We start from the raw sequence: 20,096 nt of genomic DNA, 5'->3' as shown, positions 1-20,096 counted from the left end.
TGTCTGTTAGCCCCCATTAGCCAAATCCCAGGCCACCCGGCAGTTTACGGGGTCATGGTGATGCTGTGCGTGTCGCAAGAGCATGCACGGTCGATGTGTATCGACTGGTTTACTTTTAGCCGGGCACGTGGCAGGGAGAAGATAAGACTGGGGTAGAAAATGTGACGAATGATTGTGAGAACTATCCTCGACAACAGATGATTCTTACTGGGTGTCCAAAATTGGAATATCTCAGTTTTGTGGTAGATAAAAAAAGTATAAGTCTTATTTGATTTACTGATTATTATGGATCAACATGATTGATAAAACAAAGCGGAATCCCAATTTAAAAAGCGTTTTATTGTTAATAGCTGAACTTTTAATGCCGGAAAACAGGAAGAACTAAGGCAATGCAGAAAATACTGACGCAGAGACGAATATTTATTGAGAAAGATCCAATGCCGAAAGTCAGATAATGGGGGATGAGTAAAAGGTTGTATAATAATTAGCATGTATCTACAATTACTCGATAATCTCTGCCTGCTTAAGCTGCCAGCCAGCCATACTATCACTAGCTCTTTAAAAAAAAAAACGAAATATATTCAGACTAAAATCTTACTCCTCAGTTTTAACTTCGGAGAACTAAAGCATTTCAAGATAGCAAAAAGCATGTTACACTGACAGTTAAAAAAATCGAAATACAGTGAGTGTGTCTTCAAAATGTTTGAATAGTATTGCCTCAGGAATTCCACTATGAACACTCGCCAACTTTAATATTAGTTTCAGACCAGTGGGCAGCGGTCGCTAATATGCACCCAACAGAGCGATGCTGGGTGAAAATCTGATAGTAAATATCACATACATAAAATGACATGACAGAAAACAAACAGTTCAGGCATTAAGAATGCTTCGGAAGGATCCGCTAAAGATATGGCAGCACACACACACACACACACACGCACGCACCCACACATTGAATTACCGGTGTACTTGTTATCACCCAAGTATTAAACATTATCTCCACAGGTTACAATAGTCCATACAAAGCAAATTATGACTGTCGTAGAAGACATTAAGCAGTAGTTATGACAGAAGATTATGATACAGCAAATACATCTACTGCCTTCACAAAAACAATCCGTACATAATCCATAACACAAAGGTACACTCTGAATAATACATTAGTCTAAATACAATACTTTAAGACCAACTACTGACATAGACTGTCATAAGATTTGGCACATAACTGATCATTCATGAGCAGCAAAATAAAGACAAAGTTAAACGGGAAAGTAGTACAATGCATATAGAACTTTACAAGATCATATTTCAAATTTCAGTTATATTTCTGCACACACACACGTACATGTTTAAATGTTTCATAAAAATATTCTGAAGCGTTTACGAATTCTATATGTAGCTGTACAACTTATTAAAGACATTACATACTAGCATAATTGTGCAAGGCAGTTTATGTTAATAGAATTTGGATGAGACATCTTAATAATACATGTGTGAGCATGCGCTTGTGTGTGTGTTTTATGTATGTGGGTAAAACCTTTCATATGACTAAGTGCACTTATATTTTAATATTACTCCACATTCCCAAACACCTTTTAAGAACACTCACGTCAGTGTAGCTGTCTTTATAAGACCAGCACAAGGTCTAATATTTAGACAGATACATACCAACATGCACGATCTTACAAAAAGTGGTCATGTACTGTATTCCACATGGAAATAAATCAAGTGACATGAATTTGAAAGGCAGCGCAGCTTCACGCTAGATGTTTCTTGCACCCCTCATGGACCAAAACAAACAAACAAACAAACAAACAAACAACAAACAAACAAACAAAGAACTTTTTTATAATCTTCTCTGTAGTGGTTGTTCTAGGACGATCAAAGAACTGCGGCATAATCCGAATAATGTCGAACACATGCACACACACAGACACACGCACGCACGTAAAATACAATCGCACTGCTTCGGACAATGATTGTGAGCCTGAATGAATCAATCGTCTCCCCGGAAATGTCAAAAGTCTTCCGTGCCAGGTCCCGGATCGACGGTAGGGTTGTGGTACGTGGTGGTAACCTCCTTGTATAAAGGGTTGTTTTCCTGCAATAAACAACAAAACACACTTTACTCCTGAATTAATGACAACTGTATGCACATCATGAATATCCATATTCATGGCTGCAACGGACACACGAGCTCTGTCCAGCGAAGACAGCCTATCGTCCATCAGTCGCCATTTCATTTTGAAGATGGATGTTGGTTGATGGGTTGTTGGAATGATTGAGGGTGGATGCATGATTGCTGGTTGCAATGGTGAATTGATGATTGATGGATTAACAGACTGTTCCCTTAGAGAATGAAGGTGAAAGCACTTTGTGAAATCAATTATTCACAATGCTAAACTACTATTCCAGTCAGACAAAACATAAACCACAGAATATTTAATCTTCGTCCATCCATGTGTAGAAGTAAGCAGTAGCACATACATTGGTACACAGATATACACACACATGCATATATTTATATCATGCACTCTCAGATATATATTGCATGAGCAAGAAACATACAATACATACATTTCACAAACACGATGACAAAGGTGGGAATACCTCCCTGGTTCAATTACACCCCTGCCCTGTAATCCTTTGTGGTCCCCTACCCGGCTGAGATACCTACCCTGGCCCAGTTGGGTTTCTGAAGTTCCTTCTCGAAGCGCGCATACTCCATTTTGTCGAACATCAGCGTCAAGATCTTCCACAGCATCAGCAGCAGCAGCCCCACCAACACCACTCCCCCTACCACACCTCCAACCACAATCCACAGGTTGATGTCTTTCGGGCAAACTGCAGTCACAACATCATCAAAGTATGTACTGTTTTGTAGATAAATTCTAAGGACCAACTTCAAAAGTCGAGTGCGAATCTGCTTCTCGCATATTCCCTAAATGAACTGGTGCTTTCAATAGACAATTGCTAACATACCTTAATGTATACCTTAGTTTATATTTGACTGAAACTACAGGCCTTGGCGGATAAATGACAAGAGAGGGGAATGCCGCTAACTTCGCCAAATGCAGACCTTGTCTAAAAATGGAGTGTAGGCTGTAAAATATAGCTTTGACAAAACAGTTTAAGATATATTAAACATTGACCGATATTTATTTGTTTATCTTAATCTTCTGTTTTTATTTCTGTTGAACTAAATCCCGATCATATTTACCAACATATCGATAAACTGGCTGCTGGTAACTGACTACCTGAGGCCATAAAGATGGGGCTATAACCGCTGTTTAGGCTAAGTAAATGGGCTTCGTGAATACTAACCCAAAGCTATCCCTGGATTTGCTTCTCCTCAGTCGAATCTCAATCAACAGCCTTTGCAAGCTCTCTGTAGCCGCAGCTGTCTATGTGTATGACCTGTCCATCAGTTGACCGATCTCCTCCAGTTACAGGACCCCCCTAAAGCTCCCGTTCCTAGCTAACCCTGGGGTAATGTTACCTCTGCTTATATCTACGACACTTTATCTGAACACTTTGACATCAATAACCTACCAGGTTGGTCTTGCATACGAATGGTGATGTTGCCTTCGGTGTCTTGAATGGAATAGTGGATGAGGCAAGAGTCAATGTGCTCTGGACAAACACCCGGAGTGCTGCCTACAAAATAAATAAATATACCAATAAATAAATCAATAAATAATAGAGTTTTTGGTTCAAGATTTAGGTGTGTTACTGATCTCCAACAGTAAATACAGCTGTTTACGGGTAGATGATCCTGAGTTAATTTCCGGATGTGTTGCAAGTCGTGAAATGCCATGCTGTAACACAGTGTTAAAAATATGTACTTGTTTTTAAGTTTAATATTTGAGTCAAGATTGAACGAAACAATGTATGGAAGCACACACCCACGCACGCGAACACAGGTCCACTTATTAACTGCCGATGGCTTGCCATATGGTAAATGTCCTCATGTTGGGGATGGACTAGTTCTGGTCTGATTTTGATATCTGTTCATCTGTGGGCATTCTCTGTTGTGGAGTACAAGATAGTTTATGGACTGACATCTTCTGGGTGACGTTTGTGTGTATGGGATGAGGGGACGTTTGTGAGGAGACGTGTGCACAATGCACTCACCGTCGATGTCGAGAACTTTGGTCACCGGAGGACAATTTTCTGGACATGCTGGAGCGTCGGGCTTGTCGATGTTGCAGCGAACGCACTCCCAGTTGACTTCACACACCGTCTTTCCACAGAGCTGTCAAAGAGAGGGGAAAATAGTGCTCACCCTGACACATCACAACCGATTTTCTTGAGACGTGTCAGAGGAAACAAACTGCAATACCCTGCAGTACTATCTTATAATTTAGAAATATATATATAGCCACATTCACTCAATCACCCTACACACTCAAAGTATTTCTAAACAATAAGACAAAACAGAGGTGTGTGTATATTCACGAATGTTCGTGTGTGTGGGAGGAGGAGCAGGAGGATTATTCATACTTACAGGACACTCGGCGCAGTATTTTCCACTGTAGCCGCGCTCGCACTTGCAGCTTCCACACTCACACACTCCATGGCCGGAACAGACCTTATCAGCCTTGGAGAGCAAAAGAAGATTAGTCATTACACTTCCACGTTATCGACGAACAAGAATCAAGAAACTTTACACTAACAGTTGCACTGTAAAGATAAGAATGCATATAATATAGTGAAGTAAAAGATTTTAAAATGGACTGTCGCTCTCCCTCTCTCTCACACACCACAATGCAGAAATCGATTTGTCACTGAACGTGCACACAATGTATAAACATTGAGAGTTGAACGTGCAATGACAGTTTTTCTAAGAGAGGGAATTGCGACGATAGATGACAGAGGAAGAGTGGGTCGCTGTGATGATGTATGAAATAAACGGTCAGAGGAAAGCTTAGATGATAAATAGTATTTATGTGAAGGAAGTGATTATAGAAGGGAGGAGGGGGAGAAGTTGCTGTAGTGATATACAAAATAAATGTATATAAGGGACGGCTAGGTTTACAGTAGATGACAGAAATTATATTTAGGGAATGGCTGTGATGACCGGTAAGGGAAAAGTGGGGTGTGACTATATATAAAATACCCAAAATAGTGTATAAAGGTGAGACCGCTGTTTAGGTAGATGAAAGAACTGATATTTAGGGAATGGCTGTGATGATCGATTAAGAAAAGGTGGGCTGTCATTTTATATATAAAAGAAATAATATATAAAGGTGGGTTCGTTGTTAGATGAGAGATGGTAGATGAGAGAACTGTGATGGGAATGGCTGTGATGACAGATGTAAGAAATGTTATCATGAGGTGGCTGTGATTATAGATTAAAGATTAGAGAAAAGCAGACGTTTGTGCTGCTAGATGATAGAAAGGGATGTAACTGACTGTGTTGCTGGTGTCGATGCAAGTGGAGTTGGACAGTGGACATGTACAGGTGTGTCCAGTGTAGTCGACGTCACACTCGCACTTGCCGCAGCGACACGCCCCGTTACCTGCAAGACATGCATCAAGCTTAGAGCACTCGTCAAACTTACAGCACTCGTCAAACTTACAGCACGCGTCAAACTTACAGCTCGCGTCAAACTTACAGCACGCGTCAAACTTACAGCTCGCGTCAAACTTACAGCACTCGTCAAACTTACAGCACTCGTCAAACTTTCAGTGTGCGTCAAGCTTACAGCACGTGTTACAGCTGAAGATGGATTTTAAGAGGAAATTAAGAAAATATGGAGCCTCCTACCTCCGCACACCTTGCCGTTCTCGGAGGCGGCGCAGGCCATGTCGTTACATTCACAGTAGCGGCCGCTGTAGCCGGGGTTACAGATGCACTCGCCACACACGCAGCGTCCTACCTGCGGGCCGTTACACTCGGGTACCGCCGATGAATTGCCGCCTGGTCTGCACCTCACAACATCTGTCTTATCAACTTAGCACCTCACAACATCTGCCTTATCAACTTAGCACCTCACAACATCTACCTTAGCAACTTAGCATCTCACAACATCTACCTTATCAACTTAGCACCTCACAGCATCTACCTTATCAACTTAGCACCTCACAACATCTGCCTTATCAACTTAGCACCTCACAACATCTGTCTTATCAACTTAGCATCTCACAACATCTACCTTATCAACTTAGCACCTCACAACATCCATTTATTGTAGGATACGATATAATCAGTCGTATCAAATCACTTGAAGCGAGCACCAGAGATGCCAGCAACTCACGTGCAGCTGTTGTCCTCCAGATGTTCCTCCTCCTCATTCACTCCGCACTCACACGTGCTACCCGACCGCCCCGGGTCACAGTCACACACGCCGCACACCAGCGTGCCGTTGCCATAGCTACACTCATCGCTGGGTGTCTGCACGTGGTACAGCAAAAAATCATTTTCACTCCTCCCTTTACAGAGGCGCCTAGGTTGATTGGTATAAAAAGTAATTTTCTGTTAAAGACAGTTTTAAAGTTTGTGAAGAAAGCATCGCAGTAGCTAAGCTACAGCAATCACGTTTCTGAGGTAAATAAACATTTCGTTCTCAGTTGACAGAAAACAATTTCACTGGGAGAAAATGTAAATTCGATAAACATTAAGTCGATTAGCCTCGGTGCGTGCACAGACTAAATCGAACGTGGCTGGTCCCTCGCGCCAACACAGAGACCTGGTCACGTGGCCGAGTCAGCAGTCCATTAGCAATGTACTTCCCAGAGGCCAGGAGGTGGACTCACCCGAGTGGCGTTGATCTCGCACCCGCAGTTGCAGATGATTTCGACGGTGATGTTCAGGCGATCCTGCAGAAAGTCGCTGGGTGCTACTATGACCGTTTGAATTCGATCTGACTCTCTCTTAGGGCAGGAAAGTACCCGTATGTAAATAACAAAATCGATCTGCAAGAAAATAATTGCTGCTGATATGATATTGAAAGTGTTCTTACATACAGACCTACACTATACGAAAACGATTAACAGTTCTTACCGACTTACACTTTCGAGAAGGATTTACAGTTCCCAGGTAGTTATCAGGTACAAACGTCGTCCTGTCCATGGCACGCAAGAAGTGAATTTCTTTAACGTGTCTTAACGAACTACCACAGACTGATTGTAATAGAAATATTTCTTTTATGATCCCGATGATAATATACAACAAATGACCCTCAAACCGAAGCTGCTATCTGTTCACAGCAAAGACGAAGACACCCCAGCGCGTGCGCACACAATATCTCTCTCTCTTTATCTTCATGAAGATATTCTGAATACGATTTCTGGAATATAATACTGATACTTTCCTTCTGTAAGCTATTTAAAATTGGTTGACAGGTCAGCTGATCTTACCGGTTGTCCAATTGTCACCTCAGTACAGCGCTTTCCCTCTCGTCTGCAACAGAGATGAGTCTTTTCATGTTCATGTTCCTCATTTTCGACACTTTGACGAAGAGACATAACTCGACACTGAGATAGAAGTAATAGTGCAAACTCGTCGCTAACATCAGAGAAATGTAAAATGAACAAAGAGAACATAGTGAAAAGATAAAACACATCGTTAAGGACAGAGGAATAGCGCCAATCACTTACTTTGCACACTGTGGTTCAATCCTGACTTCGAGGAGTTCAGAAGAAGTTTTGTATTCCAGTTCAGCTCCTTTTGTCATGTTCTGAACATTGTAAATGCTATAAATAGCACTGCGTACAATGCAGTTCACACAAAACACACACACGCCGACATACAGCATATGTACACAAACACATATAAAGAATGTATACCATGGTTACTTATAAAAGCTTCTTACTTCATTCTAGCTTATTATAATTCTACTGCTCTGATAATAATTAATTAACCAATTATAGAGATTATGCTTTGACATCACACGCGTGCATGTGTCGCAGGTGAGTTCACGGCAGGGCTCCATAGGTATAAAGGGAAGAGCAGTAGACCATGCCAAGCCTCCTGCCCCCTCTACACTGAGGATTGCAAGTGTTGACATGTAACCATATTTACTGTGTATACTGTAACATCCCAGCTTCCACACCATCATCTGAAGGTTCCCCATGTTACTTCGGTTACCTCCCCTTTCTTAACAATTTTACAGTGGAAATATTTTCTGTCGAAATCCGATCTCAGGAAGCAGTCTGCAGACCAGCGAACGAAGACATTATCTTTCTTTCAGGGAAGGCTAATGGCGGCGTTAGAGATTGTGAACCACTTTCAGTTAAGTGCGATTGCTAAATCTTTGTTACCCTGTCTGTAGAAAAGATGGCACACCTGTATTGGACCGTTATTGGTATGTATTGGACCTTTACCTGTATGTGGAAAAGATGGCATGCAATGTATGTGTGGGACTTTTTTCTGATAAAACATCGGAAAGAGAAAGAGAGGTCGCAAACCCTGTAAACGATCATGGGACTTTCACATGCATCCGAGGACTGGCATACCCTGTAAGTATCACGGACGATCTGCACAACATTAGAATCTTTCCCAGTCTGCAAAATGTTTGCCGACGACCGCGGCACCTGCGTCTGCAGCCGCTGGTACTCGGGGTAGACGGGTTTGCTGACGGCGAAGATGACAAACTTTTTCGAGCGATCAAGCTCATAAGCAATTTGTCCGACTGATGGGTAGTCCTGCAACAACCACACACGATTCTGGATTTATCCCTGTGCCATTGTCTGGAGCTTAATTCTTTTGTTGGGTACGTTTTCAAGCAAAACCTGACGTATACTTTGTTCTTATAAACTCCCCCTCTCCTACCCAAAAATGTCCCGATATATACATGAAATATTTCTAAATATTAAGAAACTTGCGTACCTGTTCTTCCGCCTTGGAATCAATTTTTCCGTCGTCAAGGTGACAGCTGCGATCGTTGGGGGTAACCAGACCCGCCAGCTGTAGACGGAAAATAATGATAAGATTAACAGGAGCCAAATTTTCTCTCTCTACAGTGCGTTGAAATTAATCATTTATTAGAATATGTACTTCTTAGACATTAAACATATTAGCTTTAAAAATGGAATTAAGTAAGTTTAGATTAGGGATAACTGAATTAAACTGTCATAAACTTCGTTACTGTACTCAACAGTGCTCTTTGCTATGTCCATTCTGCCATACTGATGAATTCGAACTGCATTTTGTATTTATTTGTCTCAGATATACGTCAGTCTCACATACTTTGATAGATGAATGCCCTCTGGGTCACAGCCAACTACAATTATCATCTGGTGTTGCTTTCATGTATAGTGATAATGTTGTTGTGGTAGATTTTACAGAACAGTATTAACATTTTAGTTTATAATCACCATGTTTGCTGTTGTTGTTGTTGTTGTTGTTGTTGTTGTTGTTGTTGTCTTAAAATGGACCTTATCAATAAAGTGTGTGTGTGTGTGTGCATGCGCGCTCACCTTTCCGTCTCCAGCAAAGTGCATGCGAGCATCTGATCCAAAAATAATCAGCTGCCTGCTGTTTTCTCTCCAGCCAACCGTCTGAAAAACAACACATCAATCGTAGAGATCATTTCTCTATATAGATTATTGCATATATATATGCCTGCTAAAATTTATGTGAGGGGCAAATCGTTAAACAACTGTCTTTTCTTTCCAGAGGTTATGTGCTTGTTATCCAAAATCGCACATGCTTCGTTTAACAAGGCGTGGCGTAGCCCTCTCCTCTTTTATTGTTATTTAATATATTAACTTACAAATGTAAATCTAAAAGGGGATAAAATTCTGTTAAATTCTCTTTTTACAGTTAGATAACTAGGTGTATCCCCTCATTAACAAACAGCAGCTAATTAGAGCTCGTCTCATGGATGAGCAGCAACTAATCACAGCTCACGCCATCAGCGTGGCCTCAAGATGAAGACCTGTACCTTGCACACGATGGCCTGCATCATGGCGTCCAGGCCACCTTCCGGTCTGTCGATGTTGCCCGTGATGTGCGATTGCTTTACTGCATTCTGTAACAACCAATCTCATTCAGTCGCTAATCACGTGACAGGTGCTCAAATAATTCCGAGACTGAAGCTATCAACTACTATTCATCAATCATCATCATCATCATCATCATCATCATCATCATCATCATCATCATCATCATCATCATAACAACAACAATGATAATCATAATAATCATAATAAAGCATTTGTATAACAAAAGAACAGCTCGAGAAGCCCAACTACCAAGCTATAAACTACAAAAATTAAACGAAGAGGGAGAAGTGGAAAGAGGAGGTGAACACCATCTGCTGAAGCTATTCATGAAAAAGTCAGGTCTTTGGCTTTAATGAAAGCTTCGAACCAAGGCGTTCTAGGTGCTGGGGGGAAAGGGGGAATGGGGTCAGAGAAGGGAAGCGGTTTGCAAATTTGTGTCGTCTGCTTTGAGAGGCAAAAGCCGGAGGCTCGCATGAGCGACCAAGATGGTGTAAAGGTTTCAGCATCTCAGACAAGAGAATTATGCCTGTATGAAGGTAGCCATCCCGAAAAGCTTGGTCAAAGGAGTGAGAAAACATGCTTCCCCACATGGCAGTCGAACTAGTACTGCGCGCTCCTCTGGCCCTGACAGGTGCTCTGACCACCCATCTATCCACCCGAACCTACCGCAAAGCTCTTCAAATCTTTGGTCATGGGCAGCTCGTGTCGGAAGGAGAACGCGGGGCTACAAGGCTCCCTTTGGGTACATGGGTTCGCCAACCTGCGCACGAACACACACAGGTAACAGACTGTCATTAGTCAGTTCAGTAAGCAGTAATTCATACAACTGCTGCTAAAGGTACTTTCAATGCAAATTACTTACAATTAAAGGCAATGAAAATAGCTACACTTGGTAATTACTATCCCAAAGATAATCAAGAGATCTCGCGAGCGTAAACGTTAAACAACATGGAGTGCGGGGGTTCAAATAAGAAAAGAACAAAGTCGGTGACTTACTTCGCAGGGTGAGTGTTGGTAAATGGCAAGATGACTTTGTCTTGGAAAGTCCCATACCCCATTCGATAGTTTGTGGAGATGCTGTTAATCTCTTCAGCTGCACACCACGCAAGTGCATGAGTACACAATAGTCTCAATATGAGCTTCACTAACTGCACACACACACACACACACAAGCATGCAAGCATACACGCATCGTGCCTAACATTTCAGATAATCTTATTAGCTGTCATCTACCGTGACATTTGCCGATAGAAAGTTATTCTATTGTTTCCCTCACTCAGGGGTAGAGGCTCTCCTATCACACTGTAGATGCTCAGAGAACATGACTACACCAACCTATGTCGCTGGCGAGCTTAGAGAGTTCTTCAATGGAGTCGTTCATGGTGCGAGACACATCGAACAGAAAGTACAGGTCCACGGGGAAGTTGTTGGCAGGACGAAATGTCACACGAGTACGGAATTCATCTAGCAACAAGCAAGAAAACAATTCAAAAACTATTAACTAATTACTATTAATGTTTTCATGCTGACAACCTACCACACATGCAGTACACAAACAATTCAACGGTTCAATCCAATTCTTTCTATTTCATTGTCCTATATTGGAACCTTTTGGTGAACCAATAAACTAGAGAAATGCGATGTAGTTTTAACAACAGTCACAAAAATGGTTTCTGTGTAAACACCTGTAAACAATGTCGTCCATAATATAATTGTAGCTTCTTTTTTTATTCGTGTATGGGATAGGCAAGGTTAGGTCTGATGCATGCGCAAACGATTTATAACAAGTAAATCAGGGTATGTGACTTCTAAACCTTTTAGCTGAAAAACTTCGTCTGACTTGAGACATCCCATGAGTCTCAGCCCTGAACCCTGAATATGTTGTCCTTGTGGCAAACATGTCAAGCAATTTACCATAACGCTAACGGACCAGCTCAAATTCAGCTTCAAAAGGTGAACAGATTTGACAATTTAAGTATTTATTACAAAAATGCTTGTTTTTTGTTCAAATTAATTAAGAATTTTACATATCAAGCGCAGATGATTGTCCCTTAAAATGCTTGTTGCATGAACAATTCTATAATAGTTTAAAGACCCTCGGGTTCGACATGTCTTTAATGCAAATCAGGGGCTTTTAGGTCACGTGATAACACTCACCATTCGGTCTGATCCGGACCCTCATGGCCTGTGGCTGCAGCTGTATGGCATCATTACCTGTCCCGTCCGATCCATCTGTCACTTGCCGATCCTGTCGCCAAGGAAACGATTTTGGTGATGGTGTTGACAATAACAAATACTGCTGTTAAACGATATAAACTTTCTCTCCCGTTAAGAAAAAAAAAACCGACAGCTTCTTTCCCCATACATCCCATCCAGAACCCTTCACTCGTCTGACCAGCTACTGTACAGCAAAACAATGGAACTTTCTCCCCTTCCAAATCCGCCACCTACCCACCTTGAATACTTAACATGCACGGAACACACACCTTTTCCTTGAGCAGGACCCCTAGCAAAAGTCTCTACTGTTAGTCTTTTACAACCCCATTTCCATCATCATCCTCTTACAAGACTGCGAGCATTCTATCGCATACATATGTACTCTTGTCTCTGCATCAGTTCCTTTGCGACTCGACCAATGCAACTGTTTGCAGGGTTTATACGTTGACCGGCTCGTGCGCTTGCAGAGTTCAGAACAATGCTGCTGCCCCTGCACACTTCTCTGTCCATAAATCTCAGCCTGAGATTACACTTTATTTAGCACAGGGAGCTTCACTCGTTGCCAGTAAAGTTTCGTATATAATAACAAAACATTGCAACTCTAGCTTTTCGCCATTTTGAGGCCACACGTCCAGCCTATCTCTCTGCAATTACTTCCCTTCCACGTACTTTGTTATGCTCGGTCACTCCGTACTCTAGACCCCGTTGTTCGCGGGTACCTAGCCGCCAGCGTGCACCGTGTGTGGCCCGCGGGTACCTAGTCGCCAGCATGCACCCTGTGTGTGGCCCGCGGGGTACGTTGACACCTGACCTGTCTACACTATCGTGTGTTTGAAGTGAGAGGTGGCAGGTCTCGTATTGTCTCGTGTACGATGTCTCGTGCCTGACGTCATGTGTGCGTCATTTGTTCCACGTCACTTGAAGCAAAAAAAGACGTCATATATAAGAGAAAAGCAGTTGCTCTAAAAATAGCCAGGGGTGGGTCTTGTCCGCCATTTTCTCTATGACTCTCTCAGTGACATTCCTCTGAACTTTTGCCTCTTCGACTCGATTTAACGACAAATCTCTTCATCCCCATCGTCATCAGCGCGGGCTCGTCAAGCGTTGTGTGTGTGATACATCGTGCGTATGCAAGGTAAGTGTACGTTCGTCCTGTTACAATGTTACTCAGTAAGTTTGTATCAAGCAAGTAGTTCCTCAGTATTGACCAATACCCTTGAAGTTACTCTGTGTCAAAAAGATTGGTGACCCCTGCTCTAGACAGACGCTTCCTAGGAAGTCTTATGGTGGGCGTAGGTTTCCTTCGCCTTCCTAGGTTTCTTAGATTCACTTCCTTTCAGAGATATATCATTGTCAGCTTTTAATTAGACACTGAACAGCAACAATAACAATAATCATCATCATCATGATGAACGCCGTGCATGGAAGAAGATGAAGTGACGAGCGAGCAGAAGAGTTTACTGGATTGTGAAAGATGCTTGTCTAAGAGGCGAGTTTTGAGGCCAGACTAGAAAGCTTCCAAGGTAAATAATGAGACAAATAAAGAAGTGTATTAGCTGGGTGGTTGGCTGGCTTGCTAAAGATCAAGAAGTCGGATGCAAACACAGATACACGGGGCGCTAGTTGGACGGGCGATCAGATAAGAACAGAAAGGTAACCAGGAATATAAACAAAATGGACTGACCTGTCGGTAGCTCATGACCTCCTCATTGCGAGGGTTTTGGATCTGGGTGCAGTTTGCTTCAAAGAGTTCCTTGTGAGAGGCACAGCGGTCACGTGAGCTGGACGAAGAGTTTTTAAAAATCTGGAACAGTCAATCCAGCATCAAAAATCTCTCTCTCTCTCTCTCATCATCTGTATCAATGTAGATTTTCTGACGCTTGCTTACATTGCGGTGTAATAAAGGAAACGTTCATAAGCATTTACAAAGCTTAGGTTGAGACCAGACTGGACAAATAAGTTAGCAAACGGTGATACATTTCGCTCCTTCAACGTTATTAAGAGGCCTAACTCTGTTTCCATTCTGTCCAGTCAAAGAAGACAAGTTACATTTCTTGTTTCACTGCCCGATTTACCACCTTAACACGAGAAATAAAATATATAATGAACTTTTCAACAACTCTTTTGTGCTTACGTTGTGACAAGGTCAGCCAGATTTTTTTATTATGCCATGTTTGGAAGAAAAAGATTAGGTTTGCTGGCTCATATGGGCTACATACAGAGCGTTGAATGCTTTTATCACGGTTAATAATTGTTATTATTGTGTCAGACTGTACTGATATGCTATTGGTAAGGTAATTTCCCTTGTGGTTGGCTGCTAAGTTACACTAAGACCACAACACCTGTTCTCGAAATATTCAAAATGGCTGGATACCTGTAAACCGAACGGGTAATGACACGTGCGAATCCACTAATTGTGACCTTTGACACCACTCACCGTGTCTGCGCACCAGGCGCACTCAGAACCGGAAGTGATACATTGCCCGCACGTGGTTCCACTGCAAGTGTTGCCCGCTGCAACATAAAAGAGTGAATGAAATATTGGTGCCAGACACTGGTATATATAGTTTGCATCATTGTCAGCGAAATGGTCTAAATGAACATTGTTGAATGGAAAAGGTTAATGCCATTAGGTTGAGTAGAATTTCTTCTTAAGTATTTGTGATTCCCTAGGTAAAGAAAAACGAAGAGTGGGATGGGTCTAGGCATCGCATTTTAATTACGAAGACGATTTTCCTTGAATTCCCGACTTTGAATGGAGAAATAACTTGTCCTTTATTCATAACTACGACCACTGCGAAGCGCACGTGAACTGGATGATCCCGTGCGAGCTAGACACAATCCTCTGGCCATCCCCAGAGCATCTTTCCACTGCGCCATCGGGCCACCCCTGTATTCCCGGTACGCATATGTACGAACCGTCAGTCACAGATCGAAACATTTATTGGTCTCAAAATCTCTTTATTTATTTTATTTTCTTCTGTGATCGAAGGACCGTTTACAACTAAACAATTTTTGCTTGTAGGGGAAATCCAGCTATTAACTTCCAAACAGTCGTTGGCCGACACTCGATGTGGCCGACGAGGAAAAGGCAGTCAGTATTCAGCAGTCAGTGCCTGTCTTTATCAAGTGGAAGTCACGCTCTGTATACATCCTTTCTGTCTTCCGACTTAGCCTACGCCCCTAAATATTACGCCCAGTGAAATACCGCATGCAGTCAGCAAGATAAGGATGTAAGAACCACACCTCGGTGGGAACCACACAGTATTACAGGAATTATGATGATGATGTTGATAGTAATATGAAAACAAATGGACGCGGACCCCCGCATACCAGAAATAAGTCGATGTTGTTGATAATGACGACGACGACGATGATGATGATTATTATTATTATTATTATTTTGAAAGATTGTAGTACATGTATACAGTTAGGAGGCCTTCGGACTATGTAATCACTTCAAATTTGCCCTCGTCAAAGCCTTCGTAGCCTGCTGCTGTCGGAATATTCTAGACTGCAAACCCATTTGACTGACTCATGGTCCTGACAATTAAGAGCTGATTATGGCCTGTGCGAACACACTTCACTCGGGCGAACCACCAGCAAGAGTAATAATTAGCACAAACACACCTACTGACAGCTAAATTTAAACTCTCATCATCATTAGAGGTTAGATGGTAATCACGTGTAGATTTGGGCGTTATGTGTTCCTGAGGAAGACATGTCTTGTAAGATGGTCGTCACTTCCTAAGATGTTAATAAATTCTCTTAGCACGATGTGCTGCAACATTCTTAACTTAACAATGTTTACTTCTCCTACCATGATATTGTAAGTCATATTTTATGACATTTTCGCCAACTATGACATTGTGCTCAGTTTTGTTGTTTCTTTTACTGTACTATGATATGTCACTGTCTTCCACTTCTCTACCTAATATGGAGTCAAGAGAGAAGGCCGATTTTTATTTTATTTTCTCGCTGTCGATGTAAACAGATTGACATAATGAGCTATAGATACTCATACTGGAGTAAAACACTGGCTTGTTTTCCCATGATAATAGATATTTGTTTCAAGAATATTTATGCTTCACATTTGTCAAAATGTCTCAGCTTCATATTTGAGATCATCATATTCCAAAGTCGGTTTTTTATCGCTATACTGTGCTTCCATTGCGTATTTTAAACTATCGCACCATGATTACAAATAAATAACAGAAGAAGTTGAATATGACGACACATAAAAGGTTACTGTGGTATATGTCATTTTTTTAACCCAGGAAGCTAAGAATTTTTTAGCTTCTTTTTTAAGAAAAACAAACGTGAAGACTGACTATATAATACTGTTAGGCTAGTACAAAATGAAAGTGTAATGTAAGTTAAGATGTGTATGACTAACAAGGAAATTGCATACTTCGATCAAAACATGCAAGTTACAGCTTCCTTTTTATCCATTGAAGTTTTTCAGCTTGCCTATTCAGCATGAGTGTCGTTAAGACATGAGTCCTAACGATTTTACTAGTGATACTAGATTACAATGAAATCAGTTTATTCAATTCCTTTATTCCTGGCACTCACATGCTGATCGCCAATTTTTGACCTAAAACGAATGTTATCATGACATCTGAATACCAGATGGCACGAATGAGTTCACAGGGTTTTGTTGAAAAATATCTGACACAACTTCTGTTAGAACAATAGTTTTTATACGGTATAAGGTGGGGGCAGGGCTTGTTCCACATTAGGCGGACTACTTTTCTAGCCGTAAGTTAATCGCTTTCGAAATATCCTCCTCCTCCTCCTCCTCCTCCTCCTCCGCCTCTACATCCCAAGCCGTGATACACTCGGACTCCACAGTCCCAGCAGTGAACTCTACGGGTCAGCGAGCCGTTACCCACGCTGGTCGCCAGGCTGTCTCCTAAAGTGGTTTAAAGTGGTTACTCAAAACTAACCTCCGTGAAATATCCTTCAAACTCTTCTCAGCTACTTAAATTTAAACTTAAATTGTTTTCATGACATCGATGCTGTTTGCAAGTCTCATAAGCATAAATGTGGTGATCTGTCTGCCTCTCTGTGTGTGTGGGGTGGAGGGGGAAATGATGAGTGGCTTGAACATTTCCTCGGTCCTGATCGACAGCCACTGCCTCTCCAAGCATGTTTACGAACAGGCCAGAGCATTGATGGGCCAACGTGTTATCGGGCAAGCCATGAACCAAACAGGAAACCACGTGACCACTCAAGTGAGGTGGCGGGCCTGCCGTGCTCTTCAGACTTGACGGATCCAGGATCGTCCACTACACAAGTGGAGTGTAGATGTTGTGTCAGTGCCACATTTCACAATCATTTTCTTCGCTCAGCTTCCTTACTTCGAAAAGGAATTTCCTTGATAAATTATAAAGAATGCCATCGATAGCTGCTTACAAAAGACTTACAGAACTAACTCCAACAAGTCCTATAGATGTGCTCAACTCAACTCTCTTTGAAACACCATATGAAATGAAACCTTTCTATAGACACGCAATACTCTGAGTAAAAATGAACAATAATTTGTACGAGAAACAAATACATCTTGCTGACAGCACTCACGTTATTTTTTAATGCTTGTAAGTAAATAGTCTACCGTTAAGTCATTTAGCCAGCCAAAAGACTTGAACCAGACTCCTCTGGTTTCTAACAGATGATTAAAAAAATTGTTGTTTTGTAAGTCCTGTTACAGCTAGGGGATTTCTTAACTGCACCGTTAATGCGAAAATGTTACAAGCCATCATTTGAGCGAACCAACAGTCATTTGCACATAATGAATGTCAAGGTCAGTGAGTGCCATAACACACAGTGCAGTGGGAATAATTATTTGTCAGTGGAGAAGGTCGCCGTCTGCTCTGGACTTCCTACAACCAGAGTTTCAGCAACAGGATATGCGATTCAAATCTGAAAACACAATTTCTTCGCAATATTTTAACACGATTGAAGAAAAACATACGAGAGAGGACAAAATGATGACGATGATGACGATGATGACGACGACGACTATGATGAGGGGGTGGTGGAAGTAAAGAGCTAATCTTGACAAAGAGCATTAGTTTACTCACCTGGAAGATGTAGCAACAAAATCCAGCCAACCATAAGCGGGGTTACCATTACTTTCCTTAACTTCATTGCTTCTAAGACGATCAAACTTGAGATGTAATGAGTGATGGACTTCAGGATACACCAGCTACGTGTCCTTTTGAGTAGAACGCTCTTTCCAGACAAGGAACCGCCTGTCACTTGGTGTTTCTCCAAGATCTCTTACTGGAAATAATCCTTCTCAGAGGCTTAAAGCCTTACTGACTCCCCTTTATCGTCGGCGTAATTATCTGGATTGATGATGCCTTCAGCTCCTCTCCCCCTCCTCAGTAAAACAAACTGGAAACTTTCGTCGTCGGAACTACCAGGATGTGTTTGAAACGGTTATTGCAGATTGGGTGTTCAGTCTAGGCTCTTACCTTGTCAAAGATTTAACAACCTTCTTCACTGCACTGTTCAGAGTTACTCCGATGTCCGTTACAGACGACACTGACATCGCTTCAAATATTACCAGGCCGTCTCTCGAAGTATTGACATGATAATTCTGTCGTCAGTGATGACAGCTCGACTAGCACAGCGCTGCTCTCCCCACGTTATACAATCTGATGTCTCGAGCAGCGCGTATCCACTGCAACTGCACCTTTTACGAAACAAGAATCGTTGTCTTCTGCTGTTGAGGAAACACACATCCTGGCCACTGTGTACCACACACGCGCATGCGTAGTGCTACTTCCGGGCATCGCCATTGCGCGGGCGCGCACACACACTCTCAACTCCAGGCGTCGACCTCTCGGAACTTCGTAAGTGTCGGTGGCCTGTACGCTTGCTTCCGTGTCATCTTTTTGTCTAGACGAGGAGAAAAAGATTCATTTCTCTCCCCCATCCACCGATAAAAATGTGGCCTGAGGTTTCGTTCACAAAAACAAGCGTGCAGCTTTGTGGACACGGAGGCCACTTCCTGCAAGGCAGCGCGAGTGTTGTGTATCGCCAGCGCTGGCCACATCCGGAGCAAGGCCGTACCTTACTGCACATCATTAGCACTGCCGAGTACAAGTGATTACAAACATCACATCATTAAGCTCTGATGAAGAAAACATACTTTCTCCCTTTCTTTGTCTTTTTTTTTTTATCCTCGCTTTTATTTTGGTTGTCATCCTTCTTCTCTCACTTTCAGTGTCTCCTTTGTCTTCCTCTCTGTTTTATTTACCCCTCTGCTTTGCGCTCGCGGTAAAAAAAATTAAAAGGGAATAAAGTCAAATGGTAAGGTAGAGGGAAGTTACAAAGGGACGGAAAGTCTCTGGCTGTGATCGTAATATGTGATCAGACATTTCGAGAACAAAAGCCGGACGCGTGCCGATCATGGTGTCGTCACCGACAAAGAACGGAAAGCCGGGGTGGGGAGGGTTGAAGTTCCTATGAAAGGCAGTAAAGGAGACAAATTTGAAATTATTAATCAAACTGCGATAGACAAAAGCCAAAACCGAAAGGCACGGATGCGAATCAATGTACGGTAATCAGATTTGTAAATACAAGCGGGACATTCTATGAGTAGGCGGGGCACGCGGTCAAAGGCGGGACTGTTCCGCCTAAATCGGGATGTCGATCACCTTATCATAAGATGAAAAGCAAACTAGAATTATTAACTTTAGAAATATACTGATACCAGGGTTTGATGCATTATCAAAAGTAAAGCAATTATTGCTTACATCAAGACATGCACTGAAACATCACTTCGTCTTCATTAATAGAGTAGTGACGGAAGGTGGTCTTTTTTACAGACTTTAAAATAACATAAATAAAATAATAAATCCTAAGCGGAAAATACATTTTATAAAATGCTCCATTCACTCTCACAAAGGAAGTAT

At 42.0% G+C, this 20,096-nt stretch overlaps 1 protein-coding gene across 1 annotated transcript; it reads right to left on the bottom strand.

The window, feature by feature from the left end:
* Nucleotides 1–318: 318 nt before the first annotated feature.
* Nucleotides 319–19,085, bottom strand: LOC112565158 (integrin beta-1-like). Its single transcript, XM_025240476.1, has 22 exons — nucleotides 18,255–19,085; nucleotides 14,606–14,682; nucleotides 13,853–13,972; nucleotides 12,109–12,199; nucleotides 11,287–11,415; nucleotides 10,948–11,044; nucleotides 10,618–10,711; nucleotides 9,891–9,977; nucleotides 9,424–9,504; nucleotides 8,834–8,911; nucleotides 8,461–8,649; nucleotides 7,603–7,682; nucleotides 7,363–7,405; nucleotides 6,760–6,918; nucleotides 6,261–6,397; nucleotides 5,771–5,928; nucleotides 5,416–5,522; nucleotides 4,508–4,600; nucleotides 4,135–4,255; nucleotides 3,553–3,657; nucleotides 2,678–2,844; nucleotides 319–2,101 (listed from the first exon to the last, which is right to left on the bottom strand). Exons 1-22 carry the CDS (start codon nucleotides 18,319–18,321, stop codon nucleotides 2,018–2,020), a joined length of 2,364 nt encoding a protein of 787 aa, XP_025096261.1. The 5' UTR covers nucleotides 18,322–19,085; the 3' UTR covers nucleotides 319–2,017.
* Nucleotides 19,086–20,096: the final 1,011 nt, after the last annotated feature.

Source organism: Pomacea canaliculata, linkage group LG5 (genome assembly GCF_003073045.1).
Source record: "Pomacea canaliculata isolate SZHN2017 linkage group LG5, ASM307304v1, whole genome shotgun sequence".
NCBI classification, from domain to species: domain Eukaryota; kingdom Metazoa; phylum Mollusca; class Gastropoda; order Architaenioglossa; family Ampullariidae; genus Pomacea; species Pomacea canaliculata.
This window is presented reverse-complemented; position numbering and strand designations above follow the sequence as displayed.